The sequence below is a fragment of the Eretmochelys imbricata genome, chromosome 9 (genome assembly GCF_965152235.1).
Source record: "Eretmochelys imbricata isolate rEreImb1 chromosome 9, rEreImb1.hap1, whole genome shotgun sequence".
NCBI classification, from domain to species: Eukaryota; Metazoa; Chordata; order Testudines; family Cheloniidae; genus Eretmochelys; species Eretmochelys imbricata.
In genome coordinates this window covers 63,665,329-63,686,992 of record NC_135580.1, presented here as the reverse complement: position 1 = coordinate 63,686,992, position 21,664 = coordinate 63,665,329, and the positions used below count along the sequence as shown (strand labels likewise).

At 49.4% G+C, this 21,664-nt stretch overlaps 1 protein-coding gene across 1 annotated transcript in view; it reads right to left on the bottom strand.

Annotated features, from left to right (window-relative positions):
• The window catches only part of LOC144270031 (gamma-aminobutyric acid receptor subunit gamma-4), a 71,216-nt gene that overhangs the window by 13,864 nt on the left and 35,688 nt on the right, over positions 1 to 21,664 (bottom strand). Inside the window, exons 4-6 of the mRNA XM_077826199.1 lie at positions 10,285 to 10,505; positions 9,501 to 9,583; positions 4,723 to 4,860 (exon numbers count right to left, since the gene is read on the bottom strand). Of these exons, the coding sequence (XP_077682325.1) occupies positions 4,723 to 4,860; positions 9,501 to 9,583; positions 10,285 to 10,505 (442 nt within the window). The remainder of the gene's footprint in view (positions 1 to 4,722; positions 4,861 to 9,500; positions 9,584 to 10,284; positions 10,506 to 21,664) is intronic.

Genomic DNA, 21,664 nt, shown 5'->3' with positions numbered 1-21,664 from the left:
ACCCAGTTTTCCCTGGCTCACAGGCTAGAGCCTTAATCACCAGGCCATGCTTCCTCACTACCCTTTGGGGAACAAACTCCCCTTCATGAAGAACATCATTGCCTTTTTCTTGCTACATGACATTGAGCTTGGAGGCCCACGAGACCTTTGAATTCACATGGCAAGTTTGTGGTTTGCCTCCATAGTTGACCATTTAAACATGAACAAATAGAGGGCCTGAATTTGCCATTGACCGCTTTGCAAAAGAGCCAGGCCCTCAAAGTCTGAGGCTGATTGGTGTCATTTAAGGCACAACTCACTCTCTCACCACCATGGCCAGCTATGAACATCTACATGCAAAATTTCTACCTTATCAAAAGAGGCTGAGAGGATCCCAGCACCGCCATCGACTTGCCTCTCCTCCTTTGCTTTGACACTACACCCCTGTGTGTGTGTGTGTGTGTGCATCCAAACACAGCCCTAGGCAACTCACCATAGTGAAGTCTAGGAAGCAAGGAGAAGCTACACCTAGCCAGGGCTGCATTGACAATGGGCGAGGTGGGATACATTCAACATCTCTTTGCCATTAGAAGTACAGCTTATAACTGTCAGCCCGTCATTTTACTCCTTAGTCAATATTGCTTACTGACAGATACTAGCCCCTTTTGTCACACACATAAAGCAGCAACTACTTCGCAGACATCATTACATACTGGTCCACCCACCAGCACACTGATCACTGATTCCTAGCTCTGCTGCTGAAGAGTTTCTTGTCCTTCAAATCTCTCCTGAAAATCTGCTTCTCCCAGGGAGCCTGCCCAGCAGCCAGGTTCATGTCTTCCCTTTCCTGAACTTTGGCCTCATGTCTTGGCCTGGGATGGCTGGTCTCCTGTCCCTTAAACCAGAAACAGTTCTGGGCAGGAAGGTGTTTTACTCCGAAAGACTCATGCACATTCACAGTGCTATGGAGCCACATCTTCCTTGCCCCTTTACGCACTCTTTAACCAGGCAAAGCTGCCTTTGACTGCAATGGATTATAATGGGGCACGGCTTTAGCCTGTTAACAATGCATTCAAGGTGGATGTGCAGAGCCATTCTGGGGGCGGGGGGTCACCTGCAAGTACGCTGAGCAGAAAGCACTGTGATGGCTTGGTGCAGCAAATCAGAGCCCCCCCCCCTTTCCCTGTGGGGGGGTAGAGGGGGTCTCTGGGGAATGAGAAGATGCCCCTTCTAGTGTGGGGCAGAGGGGGTTGTGGGGGATGAGAGGGGCAAAGCCAGCCACTCCTCATGTGGGGCAGAGGGGGCTGCAGTGTGAGAGGGGCAGAGCCAGCCCCTCCCTGTATAGAGCAGATAATGGCTCTGGGGATGAGGGGGCAGAGCCAGCCTCTCTCTGTGTGGGGCAGAGGGGGTTTTGGAGGGTGAGGAGAAGAGCCAGCCCCTCCCAATGATGGACAGAGGAGGCTGTGGGGACACGGGGGGGCAAAGCCAGCCCCTTCCAGTAAGGGGCAGAAGGAGCAAGAGGGGCAGAGTGAGTCCCTCCCAGTGTAGGGCAGAGAGGGGCTCTGGGGATGCAAGGGACAGAGCCAGCCCCTCCCAGCATAGGGCGAAGAGGGGTCCTGGGGTGAGCGGAATAAGCAAGGATTCAAGACTTTTGAGCTGAGGAGGAAGGTGGCTAAGAAAATAAGAGCCGCCATGCTCGGTCAGCCAATGGCCCATCTAGCCCAGTAGCCTGTTTCCAACAGCGTCCAGTACCAGAGCTTCAGGGGGCGTGCACAGAGAGAGATTCACCCCATCGTCCCCTCCCAGCTTCAGGCAATGAGAGCATTGCCCCGAGTATGGGGTTACATCCCTGCCCATCCTGGCTAATAGCCACTGATGGCCTTATCCTCCATGGACTTGTCTAGTTGTTTTCTGAACCCAGTTATACCTTCGGCCTTCACAACATCTTCTGGCAAGAGAGTGCAACCCATGTAATTTAGGGCTTGGTTTCCTCTGTCCGATGTGATTTACCAGCTGGCCAGTATCCTTGCTATTTCTGTAGCCAGCAGCCTGTTCGCTGTGATTCTCAGATCCACCCCACATATGTCTATCAGTGCCACTGTGGGACACACATGGCCCATTGCTGGAATGGAGCTGGTCCGACTGACCTGTGCATGCAACACCTGCCTGGGGGCCCCGGACTCTGTTCTCATTGAACGGGCTGCTGCGGCCTTTGTCTGTCTGTCTCTACCTCTCAGCCTCTCTCCTCCTGCTTTAATCCCTTTGCCCTCGCTGCCAAGCTGCTAACTTGGCATCTGAACTTTTTAAACCAAGAGGTGTTGGCATAAATCTGCACTTTTTGATGGTTTAACATATGTGCATGGTTCCCTGGCCAGCTGCTTTTGCCAGGAAAGGAGACGGGAAAAGCAGTTTGTTTTGATGGGTCCGTTTCCCTTACCCATCAAAGGTGCAGAGTCAGCTCACCCAGGAGGCAGGTTTCACATCTGTAAGGATGAGAGATTTGGCAGTGCCCTGTCCATATTTCCCTGCGACGGATTCTTTGCTCCTGCTTCCCCAAAGGGTTAATCCTGGAGAAACCCTTTGCTCCTCGGAGGAGAAGGCAATTTTCTCTCAATGCACTGTTTAATCCTGGCTCTCATGGGTGCCGTTACCATCCTGGAGTTTGAAATGCTCCATTTCCACTGCTCCCTCCTAGAGTAAACAAGTGTGTTCGCTTCCCATGCTTATACAGACCTGGGTTTCCTCTATATGGCTGAGCCTCAGTTCTTAGGGTCCAAGGCTGAGGGCTTGCTGTCTTGTGTGGCTCAACCCCACGCCCACTGCTCCCCTTTGCAGGGCTGTATTCCTTTCATCAGCAAGGCCCTGCCCCCTTCTGGCGCAAGGGCGGGGGGGATTTGATCTCCATGCTGTCCCTCTCCCAGGCCTCCCCTCCCCGTCACATCATGCCAGCGATCCTACAGCAACTGAGTGCTGCCAACACAGCGCATACTGGGGGAGTCAGCTGAGCCCCTCCCTATCACATCACATCCCCATGCTCAGCTGGGCTCTCCTGAATGCGAGGCCTCTGCCGTGACCTTCTGCTGCACAGCTGTGGAATTCACACCTCCTTCACAGAAAGCCCCCCTAATTTACAAGTTCACCCTGCTCCCACTCTGCTGCCTATTCCGCAAGTCCCAGGGTGGCAGCATTTTCTTCGCACAGCTAATATTTGCCTGTCACGGATGCACCCCTCTCCGCTCAACCTTTTCTATGTGTAGTTGTGTTCTCTGGCCAGGCCGGCATCTCAGCCACTGGCCTCATCCCTCCAGGTATAAGCCTTCTCCAGTCCCGGAGAGGAGCCAGCGGTGGTGCTCCTAGGGCAATGGAGACAAGTGTTGATGATAAACGAGATCACACTCCTGAAGCCGAATGGGGGCAGCCCAGCTTGGTAGAGCTAGAGACTGGAGGTGACAGAGGATTTCAGGTTCCCTGGTGAGCTCAGTGAAGCTGATGATTGGGATTGGGGCAGGGTTCCCTGATGATATCAGTAAAACCACTGATGACGGGGAAGGGCTGGGGACTGAAGATTCTCCATTCCCTGGTGATATTGGCATTGCAAGGCTGGTTTACATTCGTGCAGGTTTCTGCAGTGAGAGGCTGCACATGGGAACATGGGCTGTCGTGCATCAGGCCCAGCTCTGCTAGCCAAAGGGATGTGTTGCGACTGAGCTTGCCCGTGTGGGTTATAAGTTTTCACTCCCCTCCTGTCATTCTCCCCTGTCCTGTTGTCCTTCCTGAGACATTAATTTACAGATCTTTGCACTTCAGCAGCATCTTTCAAGAGAGGCTCTCATAGCACAATGCAAATGTTAGTTCAGTCACCCTCACACCTATTCTCACCCTCAGTTTACAGAGAGGTACGCAGTGGGCCAGAAGGCTTCGATGACTTGCCCAAAGTCACACAGCAAATTCATAGCAGGGCAAGGAGTAAAACCAAGGAGTCCTGACATCCCTCCACTTACTCCTGCCGTTAGACACCACTGTTGTCTTCACCTCCGAGGGTTTGCTTAGCTCCATTACAACACATCCAGGACAGTTAGCACGTGGCAGGGTGGCCGTTCAATGGACCCTGAGTTCAGACTGAGTATGTCCCCCCGCTGCAGCCACAACTAACAGCAATGTCTGCATAACGTTCCATCAGCTGGCCTGTCCTGGAGGCTCCTGAAGATGGGCTAGCAGCATTCTACAGCTATGGCTTCAGCCAGGACATTTACATTCTGCAATGGCGCAGACATGGGCGCTGTCCTGAGACAAGGCCCTACGGCTCATTTACTCCTCCACGTCTCAGCCATTGACTCCCATTCTGCCTGGCCCTCACGATGTCCCCAACAACACTCTTTATCCCCATTCCCCTTCCTTCCTGACCCTTGCTGTCACTAGCTAGGTCCTTGCTCTGCTCTGTCCCATCCTCAGGCTGTGGGGGGATATCCTGTGCCTCTGTCCTACCCCATACTGTGCCTAGCTACATGCTGTGTTTGCTGTCCTTCTCCATGGGCTACAGCGAGCACATCACCCTACAGGTTGCCTGTAGCTGGACCCTTCTTTTAATGACTCTATCTTTGGCTTTATGGCTTCCTGGTGCTTCCCACCAATCCCCTCTGCCCTAAGCACTCTGCCCTCTCCTACCATGTGCACATGCTCTCTGAAACTGGGGAGAGCCCCCTTGTAACACAGCAGTGTTTCTATCAGGCCAGGATGCCTTACCAGCCCCTGTCCTGAGAACTTCTGATGTGTTCCTCAGGCCTGTGAAGTCAAACTGATAAAGTCTCCAGGTGCGCTGGTCTGAGACTTCAATGGAGTAACGCCTCCAGCGGTAGATAATCTCCTCTCGCGGGTAGCCATCTGGGGACGGGACAAGGACACAAGGACAATGGGTGAATTGCCATGACACCTTGTGCAGAAATAAGAACCTTGCATGTCTCTTTGATGCCATTTGCTCTGGAGACAATTTGGACCACTGTGATATATTATTGTTGCTATTTCGTATTTCTAGTGTGGTCGTACCTAAAGGCCCTGCTCATGATTGGGACCCTGTTGTTCTAGACACTTTGCAAACACACAAGAAGAGGTGGGCTAGGATTCTCATTGATTCAAAGGCCATTATGAGTAATGAGTCTGACCTCAGGCATAAGGCAGGGCCTAGCTTCCAAAGGGAGTTGGGCATCTAACTCATAGGCACCTTCCAAAACCAAACTATGGTCCCCAAAGAACTTACAGCCTAAAGAAGCAAGACAGGCAAGCAGTAGTACACAGATGACAGAGAAGCATGGGCTTGGGTCCTGAGCCAGTGTACATCAGTGTGGCTCCTCAGAAGTCAAGAGAGCTAGGTTGCTCTACTGCTACTGAGGATCTAAGAGCCCATTAACATGTCCAAAGATCCCTGTCTTCTGTAGTTCCAGTCCTTTAACACTGCTGCCTCCCCATCCCTCGATCCAGGTGTCTGAGCCAACAATCCTTCATCCACACTGGCCACGCTACAGACCACCTGGTTTTAGCCCTTCCCATGACTACGACTGTTGTTTCTAGTTTAACGCTTGTGCGTTGGCTCACTCTTCTCTGCTGTGGTTATTTCAGCCCCCCATCAACTCCCATTTGTACATTGCAAACTTCTACTGAGCTATTCTGACAGCTTTGTCCCTCACTCGCCCCCCCCATGTCTGATCCCTGCAGGCTGACGTGGCAAGCGACTACCATTCTCTGTGAGAGGAGACCGCAGAGCAGGTAGCTCCCTAGAGCAGGGGGTTCCCTCTCTGTGTTGTAAATTGGCTCACCTTGGTCTGTGTCCCAATAGGCCAAAAGGAGTAAGGGGTCAAATCCAGCACTAAGGGGTGGGATCCAAGCCCTGACTCCAGTGCAGTTACCTGGTGTGGGAGCCCCCAATTGGGAGAACAGTGGGTTTGCTGGTCGGGAATGTGGTGCACTGGTGCTGCTGCATGGGAGATCATGGCTATGGCATAGCAGAGGGGGGCTGCAGGATCGGAATGAAAAATTTAGTGCGGGGAGGCAGTGTGGCCTAGGGGATAGGGCACTGGACTACAACTCAGGAGACCTGCATTCAATTCCTAGCGCTGCCACCGCTTTACTGGTTAACCGTAGGTGAGTCAGTTCCTCTCTCTGTGCCTCCGTTTCCCCATCTGTAGAATGGGGATAATATTACTGACCTCTTCCATAAAGCATGCTGAGCTCTGTGGCTGAAAACAGATAAGTACTAGAAGTGGATTAGATGCTATAGGTCAGCGGTGGGGGTGGCCCCTGGATTGGAATAATGGGGTGCTGCAGATCAGGGTCGAGATGCACAGGAAGGACTGGGTGGAACAGCGGGTGTGTTGGGTCTGGAGTGAGGTGTTTGAAGAACTGGTGTGAAGGAACAGGCAGGGACTAACAGGGGGCACAGAGGCAGAGCAGAGCTAAGCTGGTCTAAGATGGGAAGGAAGGGGGTAGGGCATGTCAGCAATGGGGCGCAATGGCAGCCCTGCCTGGGAGACACTCGCTCAGGGCTCTAGGCCAGAGGAATTATCAATCACTTTCATTCATACTTAAATTCAGTTAAGAAAGTAACTGCCACTCAAACCCTTGGGAGATGTGCTGAGAAGCTGCATACTGGGCTGGAGGGCATGGGGTTCCCCTTTGCCCTTCTTTCCTGGGCAGCCTAGGGCATGGGCTCAGTCTTCAGGTTCACTGCTTGCTGCCCCCAGATCAGCCATTCCTGTGTGATCTGAGGGGGGCTGCGGCTGCTTTGGGCCAGGCATGGCTTCAGCATCGCAGATGGTAGGCAACAGCATCAGACAGACTCCCCTAATGAGCAGCACCTCAGCAGTCAGTTAGCTGGATCAGAGAGAGAGGCTGGGCTGTAATTAACGACCAGCGGCTGGCTTAAGGGACTGCTGTCAAAGCTCTTCTGTCTCTTGGCTCCATGCCACACTGGAGTTCAGTGCTCGCCCTACACATGTCCCTGGGGCTCGTATGCGCTCTCTCTTCCATTGCGTTTCAGCAAACAGTCCCTGGAGAGCCCCTGACAGACGATACCCCTCAGAGGCCAGAGCAGCGGTGCAGGAGAAGCGTTGTATTTACTGTAAGACCTATAGGCTGTTGGTTCAGTCCGAGCTGAACGGGAACCAAAGGCCGATGTGACCCCAAAGCGTGAGATGGGTTCCTCTGCTCACATCTGATAACAATCTATCCGGAGGGCTGCCTCCTGGGTTCCATCCTGTACCCAAAGGGGATCACCCGGCCCTACAGCCAGCCCCTTTGTTATAGATGACTCAAAATACTGACAGTGGGAGCAGCGGGGTGACCTCATTCCATTCCCCTCATTCCTCATCGGTGCCACTTGCAGCCCCCTCCCCCCACCCTCAAGGAGCTTGGGACGTGCCCCAGAAGTAATGCTGTGCTATTGCATGGGATTTCCCAGGTGGGACTGGGGAAGCTCAAACCCCACCTCCTCAAATCAGGTTGCTTTTAAAGGGGAGCTTAGCTGCCCATGCAGAGCCGCTCCTGGGGTGTCTGCAGCCCGCTGGGAAACGGGTGACGGTAGAACTTCACCGGCGCCACATGGAGATATTTTGCTAGTGAACAAAACGCCCTGAGGCCGTGTCTACCCTGGGCAAGCCCCAATTTCAGCCATCAGTGGCCAGTGACCGGTACTGCTGCAATCCCAGCGTCGGCAGCCGAAGCTGCTATTAGCACCGATGGTGCTTGCCCCAGTGCACGTAGCGGCTTTGCCTGGCTACACTAGGGCTAGTACCGATGCAGCTACAGCAATGGCTGCACCCAGGCCAAAGCTCTGCTCCGGTGCTTCTCCTTGCCTCTCCACCCACCTCCCAGCCTGAGCATCTCTCCGGTTCCCCAGCAGCTGCACCTTGCAGCAGTGGCTGCTTCCTGGCTTCATTTGTAAAATGAAATGTCAAACTTGTTTTGAAGCAGGGATCTTGACACCTCTATGATAGTTCCTTGGGGGAGGGGAGACAGGGAGAGCCTGACAGCATAACTAAACTGTGTTTCTAATTAATTGTCGAGCATGCATGGAATGTACTGTTAATTAGCAAAGAATGAGGGAGGGGCAAGAGGTGGGAGGGGATGAGGGGACCGTATCTCCTCCGCATTTTGTTTTCCTCATAAGCAGCTCACAGCCGTGCAGTCTGAATCTCGTCAGTGGCAGGGTGATGGGGCAGGGAGGTGGGGAGGGAGCTGCTGGAGGTTATGAGCATCTCCTGATGCTCTTGCGAAGACATGAAATGGGATGACAGGTTCCAAGCTAAGTTACTGGTGGAGCCCAGTAGATAGCAGGCACCATCAGCGCTGCCAGCTCCAAGCATAGGGTATGTCTACATTACATGCTGAGCCTGGGCTCCGACTCAGGTTTGAGCGCAAGCCCTGCTTCTGTCCACACACAAATCAGTCTGACGCAGGGTCAGGCCAGCAAGCACACAGGACCCAGTCCTTGGGCCCTGATAGGGGGATGGGTCAGAGCCCAAGTCCTGCTGCGACCTGGGTCCAAGCCAAGTGTGGACGCAGCTCAAGCCACAGACATGAGTCAGAAGCTCGGCATAGTGCAGTATGGACCCATTGGCACGGCTGTGAGGCCTGGTCCAGCGATTATAAACCCAGTTTTATAATGCAGTGAGGATGCTAAGGCACAGGTTTGCAAACACTGGGTCCACTAACCAGGGTCCCACAGAGCCAGGCTTAGAGTAAATGTAGACATCCCCATAGTGTACATCTACACAGGAAAAAAAACACCCAGTGGCGGCTAGCCTCAGACTTGGCTTGCTCTACAGTGCTGCAAATAGCCATGCAGACATTCTTGCTCCAGCTAAAGCCCAGGGAGTCACAGCCCGAGCTCCAGCCCGAGCCAGAATAGCTACGTGGCTATTTTTAATGCTGTCGCATGAGCCCAGCAACCCCATGTCTGTAGACCAGGGTTCTGAGACTCCTGGAGCATGAGCTCCAGAATCTCTGCCCTGCTATGTGCCTTTGTACCACTCTGGTGGCCAAAGGGCATGGGATATATTTTATTGCCCTTGGCTTGGGGTAATCCCCATTGGGTCATCATAGATGGCCCCTACACCATCCTCCCCACAGCTCCTGGCTGGCGTGCACTGTGCTCCAGCTACCTTCAACTGGTAGATGATCCCATGGGGACCACTGCCAACTGGTGTAAGTTAAAATGACCTCCAGGCTATTCTAACCTGCCCCAAGGCTGGACAGATAATCAGGGAGCATAACCAATATCCCTATTTCCCCAGTCCCCCTCTATTGCACTGAGCAGAAATTTAATGCAGCACAGAATCTTGTCCCAGAAACAGGAGGAGGCCCCAGGACATGGTTGAGGTATGTTGCTGGTGCTGTTTGGGAGAAGCCCAGCGGTACAGGAACATGGGGTCTGAATTAACACCCACCTAACAGAGTCTGTTCTCCCTGGTACAAGGGTTTGGCCCTGTTGAATTTCTTCCTTAAACCGTATTTAAGGCACTGATACTCACAACTGGAGAAAACCAGTGGGCAGGAGTGCGTGTCCATTGGGAAATTCTGCAGCTGGAGTAGACATTCCGCCTCTATGGTCAGCCTGGAAGTGAGACAAAAGACTCAGCCTCAATGCAGCTTAGTCTGACCTCAGACACAGCTGTGTAATAAACCCACGTGGGGATTTTCTGACAGAGCAGTTGTCAAAAAATGCTGAGTTGTCAAAACAGAAAGGGTCCCATAAGAAAGGGTCAGGTTCACCACACTTTTCTACTCAAAAAGGTTTTGGATTTTTTTTTTTAAGAAATTGTTGAAATGGTTCATTTTGACATTTTTGAAACAAAAAATTCCAGTTCAAAATGACTGCTCATGCAGAAATTTAAGCTAATTAAGGTAAAAAAAAACAGGGTCAAAATTGAAATAAAACATTTCAAAAAAGAGTCAAACTGATTTTTTTAACTGATTTTTGGTTCACAAAAAATGTCCATGATTTTGACTTTTCATCCTGATTTGGGATGGTAACATTCTTTGATCTCTCTGTCTATCTGTATAACCTCCACTAGCACCAGGAACCCCCAGCACTGAGATACCACTGCATCCCCTCTGCTAGATCACAGCACAGCCCCCAGTGACCCCCAGCACTGAGATACCACTGCATCATCTTTTCTGTATGGTAGCACAGCACCTGGGAACCTCTTGCACTGTGACTTGACTGCATCATCATCTCTGTGCTCCAGCACAGCAGCACAAAGCTGCAGGGGTTATTTAGTTATTTTGCGTTTGTGGCTGATGCCCGAGACGTACCGGAGCGTGTAGAGCACCTTGCCATCATTCCAGATCCTGAGCAGCTGGTTGGGCGTGGTTATCCAGTGCGAGTCGGCCCGCTTGGAGTTCCTGAAAAAGGTATCTGGGATCCAGATGCGGCTCACCATGTTAGTGTTCAGAGTGAGGGCTTTGAGGGTACTGTTAAAGCGAAGGCGCCGGTCATACCAGGTCTGAGCAAAGAAGATATCAATGGTATATTCCTGCCAAAAGAGACAAGACAGCATGTCCTATTATGAGGAATTATCTAGCCTGGAACAGACACACAGCGCTCTGCTGCCAAAGCCCAGAGTGCAGGGTCTTGGGGCCACTGAGTCAGATTCACACCCAGAACTCCTGGGAAACAGAAGGTGAAAAAGGCATCTGGGTGGACTGAGCAGGGGAAGATGGGCAGGTTGCCCATGCTTCTGTTATTTATTACACCTAGCACCTACCAGCACCAGTTGAGGTGCCAGGGAGGCAGAGTATGTGGGTACAGTAGTATAGGCATTGTGCATACTATTAGTATATTGGTTTGTTTGTCAGCCTGAGATAGAATTTTGGGTTTGACTTTTTGATACTCTTATATTTATAATATGTGTAAACAAAGGACAAAGACCGCGTAAGTTGCTTCTGCCTAGTCAGATGGATTTGTTAGTACAAATGGAACAGATAAGAGTGGTTAAAGTGTTACTCGGTACGATTGCCTCAACCCCTATCTCAAGGCAAGGTCAAGCAACCAGTTGGGAGGGACAAGGGAGGACTGGGGAGAAGGTATAAAACCCTAAAAGACCAAAGAAATGCCTGACTCTGAATGTAGCATAACCTCACTCCTTACCCCTCCCATGGGGTACAAAGGGGGTGGGACTGTAGGCGTGCATTGCAGGTATATTTGGGCCTGCTAAGGAGGAGAAGGGGGGAAATAGGGAATGGGGACACAGTCAAGGCTCTGCGGCGTCAGAGCTGGGAAGGGGGACATCGGGGTAAACGCTATGCGGCGTCAGAGCTTGGAACAGAACACTGGGAAACGGACTCTGCTGGCGTGTAGAGCTATGGATATGCTTGCTTGGAACTAACCCCAATAAACATCGCATTGCCTGCACTTCGGACTTCTGGTCGTCTGCTTTCTGTCTGCGTGACAAGAACCGGGGAGAGGGTAAAGGGAAAGCCCTCTAAAATATACGCTTAGTAAGAGACAGCCCCTACCATGAAGTGTTTACATTCTAAATGGACAAGACGGACAACGAGTGGGAGCAGGGATACATTATTATCCCCATTTTACAGCTGGGACACTGAAGCACGGAGCGATTAACTGACTGGCCGAGGGTCACATGAATAGTCTGTGGAAAAAGCTTTGATGGAACAGTTTTCCATCAGAAAATGCAGTTCTGTCAAAATCAAAAGGCATCACACAATCAGGTTGATTCTGCCAAATTCTGATTTTGAGAACAAAAGGCGAAAAAGTTCCGACATTGGTGACACATCCCCGGTTGACGTTCTCTGGATGAAACGTTTAGAAAGGGAATTTCTGTTCTGCGCCCAGCTCTGCTCTGAGTGCCAGGCCAGTGCCTTAGTGACAAGACTATCTGTGCTCCTGAATTTTATCAGCCAGGGTGACTGAGCAGCTTCCCATGGAGGGACCTCTTGAGTGCTTGGAAACTGGAAACCTGCTAGAAAGGCAGTTTATTCGGGGTCAGTGCATGACCTGGATTGTTGCCTCACAGTAGTGAAATGCGGGAGTTACTTCATCTTGACCAGCATAGTGCTTCAGTTCACTGGTGTGTGTTATCCTAGCCGCATGCTCCCTCCAGTGGGATAGGAACCAGAAACCTCATGGCTCACAGGCAGCTATTCTAGCAGATGAGCCAAAAGAGAATGCCCCTCAGGCCCAGCTGGCAGGAGCCAGGCTGACCGTTCACACTTTTGCGGTGCTTTGGGTCTAGTCTACATTCCCATTCCACTGAAGCAAACTCAATGCACGTGAAAGGGTTTGCTAGCTCTGGAGACTAAATGCTGGCTCTTCCTGGAACAAGGGTGGGACATACTTCACCCATCAGTATGCCTGTAGACCTCTGGAGGCCAGGGCCCAGTCAAGCCTAGTGACAGCCGGGAATATGCCTGTCTGAGATGGGGACTTATGTCCACTAGGAACTGGGCTGAGACCACCAAACTCATTTCACACTAGCCATGAGATTGCAATAGCCTCTAGCCACTACTATCCCGTTCCTTCCTGATCTCCTCCACTCCAGTAAAATCCTTGTTGCACTCAGGCAGTGTCCGGCTCTCCTCCTTCCTGAACGGCGATGAACAACGTCTGACTCTGCCACCTCTCTCCCTCCCTCTCTTGATTTATCTCAGTGCAAGTTTTCATGACTGCATCGTGTCCTCCCCCTGCTGCCCTTGCCACTGGTTTAGAACAAACTTCTGAAAATTGGCTATTAAAATAGAAACATGGCCTTGAAAAATGTGTCCTCCCCACGTGGGGAGGGGAGCAGAGCGCTAGACACCCTGCTTCATCTTCCCCGCTTTGAAATGTTGTCCTTCTGCTGTCAACTGACCAGCGATGAATGTCCTTGGTGTTAAATGTGCCCCGCGTGTGAGAATGAGATCATGGCAGAACAGCAATGCCGAGGGATGGTAGATTCATCGTGTGTGCTGGCTCCTGGGAACCTGGTCTCAATGAGAGATGGGCGGAGGAGGCTGCTGATCTGGATCAGGTTTAGGCTAGGGTTCAGCATTCACGTCTGGGCTCAAGCTGCATGGGTGGCAAGGTTTTCTGAAGCGTTCAGGGCCAGATTTTCTAAGTACCCAAAATCAGAGCCAGATTTTTAGAAGTGGCCAGTGCCCCGCAGATCCCCTTGTGACACTGGCAGATTTTTAAAAGAGCGCAGTGTGAAAGATGTTGAGCTTTTCTGAAAATCTGGCCTTCTTTTGTGAGCCCTTCCCTGGGGTCTGTACCTGGACGCGGTGCAATGCTATGCCAGTGCGGGTGGAGTTTTAACTTGGGAGGGTCACCTGAGACAGACGCATCAAAGAGTAGGAGCCAGATGAAAAGCAGTCCACTGACCCTCCAAGTTGGGGGTTGAACTACAGCCAACAATGGATCTTTGTAAAACAGTTATGGAAACATAACCATTCCATTTGCCATTCCAGCAAACATCATGACAGACAGGGACGACAGCCTCATTTATGCCCTAAATGCACTCTGATGGCATGGGAAGAATTCAGACTGTGAGTGTAGAGCCTTCCTGGGAACTGCAGCTTTGCATCTAATTGCAGCTGATATTGTGAGCAAAGCTGGGTGAACAATTTGCAGGGAAGAAATTACTGGCTGAGTTTGTCCCCTTTGTTCCTTGGTGAATGCTCTACGGGTAGATGTTGATATTTATGAATGTGTTTGTTATTTAAAATTAGCCAAAGCATGATTTATGCAAACACATTTTAGCCTGCAGGTGACACCTGACCCACTGCACTCTGTGACTATTGCTATTCATAACGTCCTATTTGCGTTGCGTGTTTGGTCATCTAAGTCACATGATCTTGTGCTTCCGCAGCGACTGACTCCCAGTCCCCCAAGAAACTTTCAAGGTGCTCGTGAATGATGTGAATACTTATATAACGATCTAGTCACGCAATTATTCATAAAAATTTCCCTTTCCCCATGCACAACTGTTCCTGGAAAGCCTCACAAATACTAGCAAAGCAAAGGTGTGGATTTTACTGGAAAAATTGCTTGCAAATATATTTTTTGCAGAATCTGCCTGTGGGATTTTTGCCATCTTACATGATGGAAAGCTCATGAAATCATCTAGATCGCCTAGATTTCAAGCCCTAGTTGTACCCCTCTTGCAGTACAATGTGGTATTGTAGCCATCTTAAATTCAGGTGCTGCCTGACACAGCACAAATCTGCGCTCTGAATTCTGGTCGTATACAATTAACTTAAGGGGTCTCTCCTGCCATGATCCAGGAGCCAGGATTTCCAGATTCCTTGTCTGCCACTGGGTCACTCTGTGACTTTGAGCAAGACTTCTCTGTGCCTCAGTTTCCCCACCTGGAAAATGATTATTGCAAAACATTCCTTTGACAATATTGCAGAGGCCATTGTGAGGATTAACTGATGGTGTGAAATATGTTTTTGGATCACTTGATGAAAGATGCTAAAGAAGTGGAACATCTTCTAAGAGCTAAGTATCACTCCAGCCATTTGGGCAATATTTGGTGCAGCATACATACACATGCTTTAGTATGACACCAGGTGCAAAAGGAACAGCCAGAGACTATTAACGAGAACCACCAGTCACTGCAAAGACTGGCTGCCTGAAGGCCACCAAAACTCCAGCTGTAACAACGTGTAGTTATCCAAAGCCCAGATGGGGCGATGTGACATTCTTTATTTGGGAGTCCTGTGGACTCAGATCTGATTTGGCCATTCAGCGCTTCCCCATCGCTCTGCCATCTACACTCAATCAATCCCATCACCGGGAGCTGATTTTATGCCACTCTGCTCCATTTCATCTGCCATTCATTATTCTTTTCTTGTGTCGACACTAGCGGAGGCCTGCTCCGAGAAGGCTGCCCATGCCGGTTTTACTCGTGTAGCGGAGGCAGGATATTTGGGAAGAGCAGAAGTAGAGAAGGGAGGGGATCAGGGCTGCCTACACAGTGTTAAGTGATGCAATTAACATGTGGGCAGACGGCATTCAATCTACAGTTTCCTTTGTGCTGCACAGAACATGTCTCCTCATTGCATATGCATGAAATGGTAATTGAGCTCAGTGACCAATTTTATTTCAGGCTGCTAAGCTGCATTCGGAATTATTATCATGTCATCTGAGATCCATATGGTGTGGTCTGTATTCACTGCTCAAGCAAAACTATACACATTACCCAACGCTACGGAGCATCTCTCTGAAACACATAACAAGCAGGAAACGCAGAGGGGGAGAGAAAAGGTTGTCCTCAAGCAGCCTTGCCGTACATTAGAGACTCAGGCTGGCAGTGTTTTACTTCTAGTGGAGGTGGCATTTTCCTTCTAAAATGACTTCTTTTCCCCCAAATTACCCTGCCAGCCAAAATTTCATATGCACAGTCTCAGCCCAGAAGTGAATGTGTATATGTAGATAGATAATTCCAAAAGCAATTCATTCAGCTAGTTATCTGAAGGTGAAAATAATACATCTTCCATTACTTTGCCTATTTCCTGTCCCTGTTCACAACTCCCCACCCCCGCTGTAGGAGAGAGAGCCTTCTCCTCTGCAGAAACCTCCCTCCATCTTTGCTCCTCACTGACTGCCAACCTCTTTTCCCTCTCATCCGCTGCCACCATCAGCTCTCCCGCTGCTAATGTCTGCAGAGCATTAGGGAATGTATTTCTGAAGGTACTATATGCAAGGCAGGCAGCAGGGGGGTTGAGTGTGGGACTGGGAGCCAGGAATTTTAATCCCAGCTGTGACAATGGGGGCCAAATTCAGAGGAGACTCTAAAGAATTCTAAACTGGTGTAATTTACACCTTCTCCTGGTTCTTTTGTAAATTACTCTGCTAAGACTCATACCCTACAGTCTCTACCTTACATCTTTTCTTGCAGATCACTTGGAATCTGACCTTGCGAATGCAGAGGAGTCTAAAATGTTGTAATTTACAGACTGCAGGCCAAGTTCAGACCACCCCCACCCTCCTTCTACTAGCTTAAACTCACACTGTTAAGTGCTCTTACCTTAGACCTACTTATACACACTGCCCAGGTGCGTGCAGGACTCTACGTTAAGGAGCTAGAAGAAGCTGTAAGTAAAGTAGGGTAGAAGTTATTCTACTGTAATGTAATCTACTGACACCTTCTCTTAGGGAAGGTCTACACTACTGCTTAAGTCGATGTAACTTACGTCACTCAGCGGTGTAAAAAAGACCATCCCCCATGCGTGATGCAAGTTACAGTGACCTAAGCGCTGTCCACACCTGTGCTGTGTTGCCAGGAGATGCTCTCCTGCCAACATAGCTTCTGCTTCTGTAATTATGCTGACAGGAGAGCGCTCTCCTGTCAGCATCGCGTATCTTCACCAGACGCGCTACACCGGCACAGCTGCATCTGTGCAGCTGCGCTGATGTAGCACTCTAGTGTGGACTTTCCCGTAGTCGCTTTTCATGCTATGCCTCTCTGCTGGCCCTGGATATGTCCGTTACACAGGTTCAGACTGCGTTAGACTCTGGGCTGGGTTCAGGGCAATACATAGGTGGGGCATGAATTACACATCAATTAGCAGGTATGAGCCTATAGGAGTCTAAGAGCAGCCAAGTAGGTGTGATGACCTGGCCAGAAGAAATGATGGATTACAGCAGTTTTGATTCTTCTCAACTCACTTAGGCCTTGTCGACATGGGAAAGTTGCACCATCTTAATTTCGGGCTTATCTACATGGGGACACTCAAGAAAATTCATCCAAATTAACTATTGAAATTGAAAGTGGATTAGTTAAACTATATTAAACCATTGTGTAGACACTCTCCTTCAGAATTAAAGTGACCTTAATTTGATTTAGCTTAATTCACTTCCAAAGCAGAGATGTTAAATCAGTGTTTAACCCATTTAGTTAAACCAGTGCAAACCTGTGTAGACATTCTTAATTTGATTTAAAATGGGTTATTTCAGATTATTTTAAATTGATTGGGAACATATTTAAGATGAGTCAAAATAAACTGGAATAAGAGCATCCACACAGGGATTTACACTGTTTTAACTAAATGGGTTTAAAACCAATTTAAGTTAAACTGCTGCAACTTTACCATGTAGCTAGGGCCTTGGATGCCTCTCTGAATTCAGTCCTGCATTGCTGTGTAGCCCTTGGAAAGTCAGGAATCCTCCCTTTGTGTCAAGTTCTTTCCGCAGAAATGCTTCCCCACTCCCCAGGGCTGTGCTGAGGATTAGTTAGTTAATCTTCCAAGAGTGCTTTAAAGCACTATGTAGTTAAGTACTTTTATTAGAACATAAAGTTGCATTGTACAATTCTCTACACTGTAAGTTTTCCAGGGAAGGATGCTGTCCAGACCCAGTACAAGGGGGCCCTGATCCTGATAGGGGAGTATGAGACAATCATAACCTACTTATTAAGTAGCAATAAGCACTAAAGATGCTTTTTGGACTAAAATAAAATGAATGACCTTGTTTGAAATCTTCAAACCTGATGCATGCCATACCTCCAACCATGGGAGCTGGCATGACACTTCAGCAAACACTTTAAAATCAGCAGCACACTTGAGGCCTATTAAATGCATAAGCCGTTGCTCCACTTGTTTCTTCTTCACAACCACATTAGCCATGCTAGGGTTTTCCTGTGCAGAGCTGGAATAAAAGGGGGAAGTAGCAGGCCAAGATGGAGGTGAACTGGCAGAGATTCCAGGACTGGAGTAGCCAGATGTGCTGCCGGTCAATACAGATCTGCATTGGCACAGCTGTCCATGGGGGAAGTTTATGCAGCTCCAGTCTGTACTATGTCTGGGTCAAGTCAGTGGGATTCATCTCTGACTTTCAGCAGTCCATAAATTCACTCACACATTAAAAAACAGCACGTATCCTTAGGGAGCAACTCAAACTGCCTGTTGAAAAGGGGTAGTTAGCTGTGCACATGGTCCAGTTAAACAAGAGCTAGCATTGCCCACGGGGCTCTGAACTGGCACTGGGTCAGGAAACCAATCTAACCCTTGCTCTCCTATTGTGACGAGTCTTCAGCGATCATCCCGTTTCTGCTGTGGCTGGCTTTTAATTCAGTGGAGCTCTGCTGATTTACACCAGCTGTGCATCTGACCCCTTTATGGGGTTTTTTTCCAAACCACTCAGCATTGGCCTGATTCTGATCCTGTTGAAGACAAATTAGGTACGTCTAAACAGGGAGTAAAAAAACCCACTGCTGGCCTGGGTCAGCAGACTTGGGCTCAGAGGCTGGAAAATTGCTGTGGAGATGTCTGGGCTTAGGCTGGAGCCTGAGCTCTGGGACCCTGTAAGAATGTCTACACAGCAATTATTAATCCCTTAGCTTGAGCCCTAGGAACCCGGGCCAGCTGTGTCCATGCTGCAGGCCTTTTATTCCTGTGTAGACACACTCATTGACATCAACGCTGGGAGTTGTGGAAAAATCACACTCTATGGGGCACATCCTCCACTGGTGTCAACTTTCATAGCTCTGTTGACTTAAGTGGGGCTATGACAATTTACAATGGCTGAGGATGTGTCCCCACGTCTTCACGGATCTCAACCAGAATCCCTGGACATCAGTGGGAATCTTTCCACTGACCTCAGGGGGCTTTGGAGCATGACTAGACTATTCTTTTTCTAATTTCTTGTTTACCAGTTAAATACTTAGGATTGGCTTTCTTTTTATTGCCCCTTTGCTTGCTCTAGAATGGTGGTAAGAATTAATTCAACCTATAAATTGTATTGTTGGGGAAAAGTAAATAGTTTAAATAAAAGTGCACCCTTAATGGGACTTGAGCTCAGAGTCAATATAAAGCAGACCCTTGATTCTACTTTATTGAATAGTCTTTGGTTAACATCCTTGGAGATTTGGAATTATTATTGCGGCCATTGGAGAATGCCAGTATTTTCTGCAAATGAAACATACTGAAAATGTTAATGCTGCTATGAATAATCAGACGAAGTTGAATGGAAAGGCTGTGAAGTCCAGACAACACGCATTTCCCACTTCACACCGCGGCAGTGGACTGGGAGCAAGGTGAGCTGGGTTCTAATCCTAGCTCAGCCACTGACCTACTCTGTGACCTTGGGCAAGCCACTTTACTGCTCTCTGCCGCTATTTCCCCTCCCCTTCTTCATCCATTGTGTGTATTAAGACTGTAAGCTCTTTGGGGCGGGGGTGATCTCTCACTATGTGTTTGTACAGCACCTGGTACAAGGGGGCCCTGTGATGCGGTGTCCACCCCCACTCAAGGCAGACCAGGTGAAGTGAGGTCAGTTAACTTGATAGTCTGCCCCTGAGGGAGAGCCTGGGACTGAAAGGCCGATTGAAGTTTAGAGCCCAGCTATGAAGGAACAGGTGGGGCTGGTATAAAGCCAGGAAATTGGCAGCAGAAAGGGGCTGTAGGGGAAGTAGTCTGCAGTCATTCCCTGGGAGAATGGAGGGTGTTCAATAGTCTGCAGTTACTGCCTGACAGGAGCGTGATGAAATAAGTTTGAAAACTACTGACCTAGAGCAAATCATTTAACCTCCCATTTCCCCAATCAGAGACAGAGTCTCACGTGGATGTTTGGGGGATTAACTGGCTAATGACTACAGTGCTTTGATCTCCTGCTGCCTTCTCATCCTCTCCCCTTGGCTTTGTGATGTTTCCCTTTTGGCAAACGCCAAGATCTGCTCATCGCGCTCATTGTCCAGTCAGAGTAATCAGACATTTCCACTGCTCTGAGGCTTCCCCATATATCTTTACACTGAGCCATTCCTCATGATGCAATTTCCTGGCCTCTAGTGATGTCATTTCCTCTTGGAACGCTAAGGCAGGATGTTATTACCTTGGCAGGTTGTTGTTTCTGCACGGCAGTGAAGCCTGGTATGCCAATTCACTCACCCTTGGCTCCAGAGCACATGACCCAGAAGTGTATATTTTAGCTTCCGATTAGCAGCCATCTCCCAAGGGGAATCAGGAAAATTCTTGAGTTGAGACATGACATCAGCCAGACTCTGGCTAGTAAAAGCACAGCCTGTCTGCATGCTCACTGACGAGATTATTATTAAAAAGGCACAGGCGTGGACACGGGATGTTAAAAGCAGATGAGACGGCATAATTAACGTGGTGGAGTCAGACGATCTCGGTGAAATCTTATGCAAGGCACTGCAGGAGAGAAACAGCCTCCTTTCAGTCTCATTAGCTGTTTTCTTCCCCCAGTGCAGGGTGTAAAGCCATGTGTAAGCAAACAAGGACATCCTCCAGCGAGGCTGACCTCCAGAAAGCACTCAAACCATTAGCAAAGCCAAACCAAAGATACCAAAAGTGTTGCATTGTGTGAGCTCCTGGGCGGGCTACTTTGGATGTCAGGGTTAGAATGATAGCTCACAAGGTCTGGGGGAGGGGGAGCGGCGAGAGGGGAATATCATGGGCAATAATGAGGAGAGAATCACGAGTAGCATAGAGCAGACCAGGCAGGTGCTCTTGTTTATTTTATTTTATTATTAACACCAAAAAGGGGGCACTCAATGAAATCAGAAGGGATGAAAGGAAATACCTTTCCACACAGCGTGCAATTAACCTGTCAGGACTGCTCCTACAGGACAGCCCGATGAGACTCAAGCAAGAAGCTGCAGCTTCTATAAATAAGATTAGCATCTGCAGTGACACTCACCAGGATAAAAAAATTCAAGGGCTACCAATTAGCAAGTTTCAGAGTATATGCTGCTCAGCAGGTGAGGTCAGGCAGAAACATCCCCTATCTAGTACTTACTGTAACACTGGAGGTCATAGGACTATTTCAGAAGCATCCAGCTCTATGCACTGTTGGAAACAGGAGACTGGGTTAGACCGCTTGTCCACTACAGCGGACATAAGGGCATGTGGGTTTCCATGCACCTGGCCAGTTTCTTGCCGTGCTTCCCTGAACCTATCATGCCTCCACCTCAGTTTCTCCATGTCCTTCATTTCCCTTTGTCCATCCTATTTCTAAGCATCCACCTGGCTTCTGGTTCTGGTCTGAAAACCTCTCCAAGCATCAGTGTTCTTGGCTCTATTATTAAAAGCAGCACGTCTGAGCACTCCAGCTCCTACGGCTTGTTCCCTCTCCAGTGCGGGGGCAGGAAGGTTAGGTGTTCCCTATCATGATTATCCTGAATTCACAGGGGAAGGACCCTATGTCCAATCCCTCAAGTGGAGGCATAAGACTGAGAAAAGAATGCAGCTCAAAATGACACTGAAATCAAAGGCCATCACTATTCAGTTGATGAAAAAACAATCCAGTGTTGTGACTTCTAGGGCAATTTGCCTGTGTTTACCCATCGGGTTTTTCACTACAGCTTGGCCTTTTAAAAATTCTGGAGTTTGAGTCTGTGGGGAGCGTCTCTGTGCTGTGCTGAGGAGCCAACTACAGAGATGATCACTGCAGTACAAACCCTCTGGGTATCTTTCCTCCCCCGACAAACAACTCAGCTTTAGTGCTTCCCTTCCCTCTGATCAATAAATAATAACCAGGAGTGATGGGCCTGTGATGCAAAGTCAAGACCTGGAGCTGAACATCACCAAAGTTTTGGGGGTGTTGAGAGTGGAGGTTCTGGTTCGAGCCACTGTACAAAGAGGAAACAGATCCAAGCTATGGGCGCTGAGCCCTCCTGGAAACTCCAGCCTGGCTGTCTCATCGAGATTCTAATCAGATGCTGGAGTCACTGGGTCA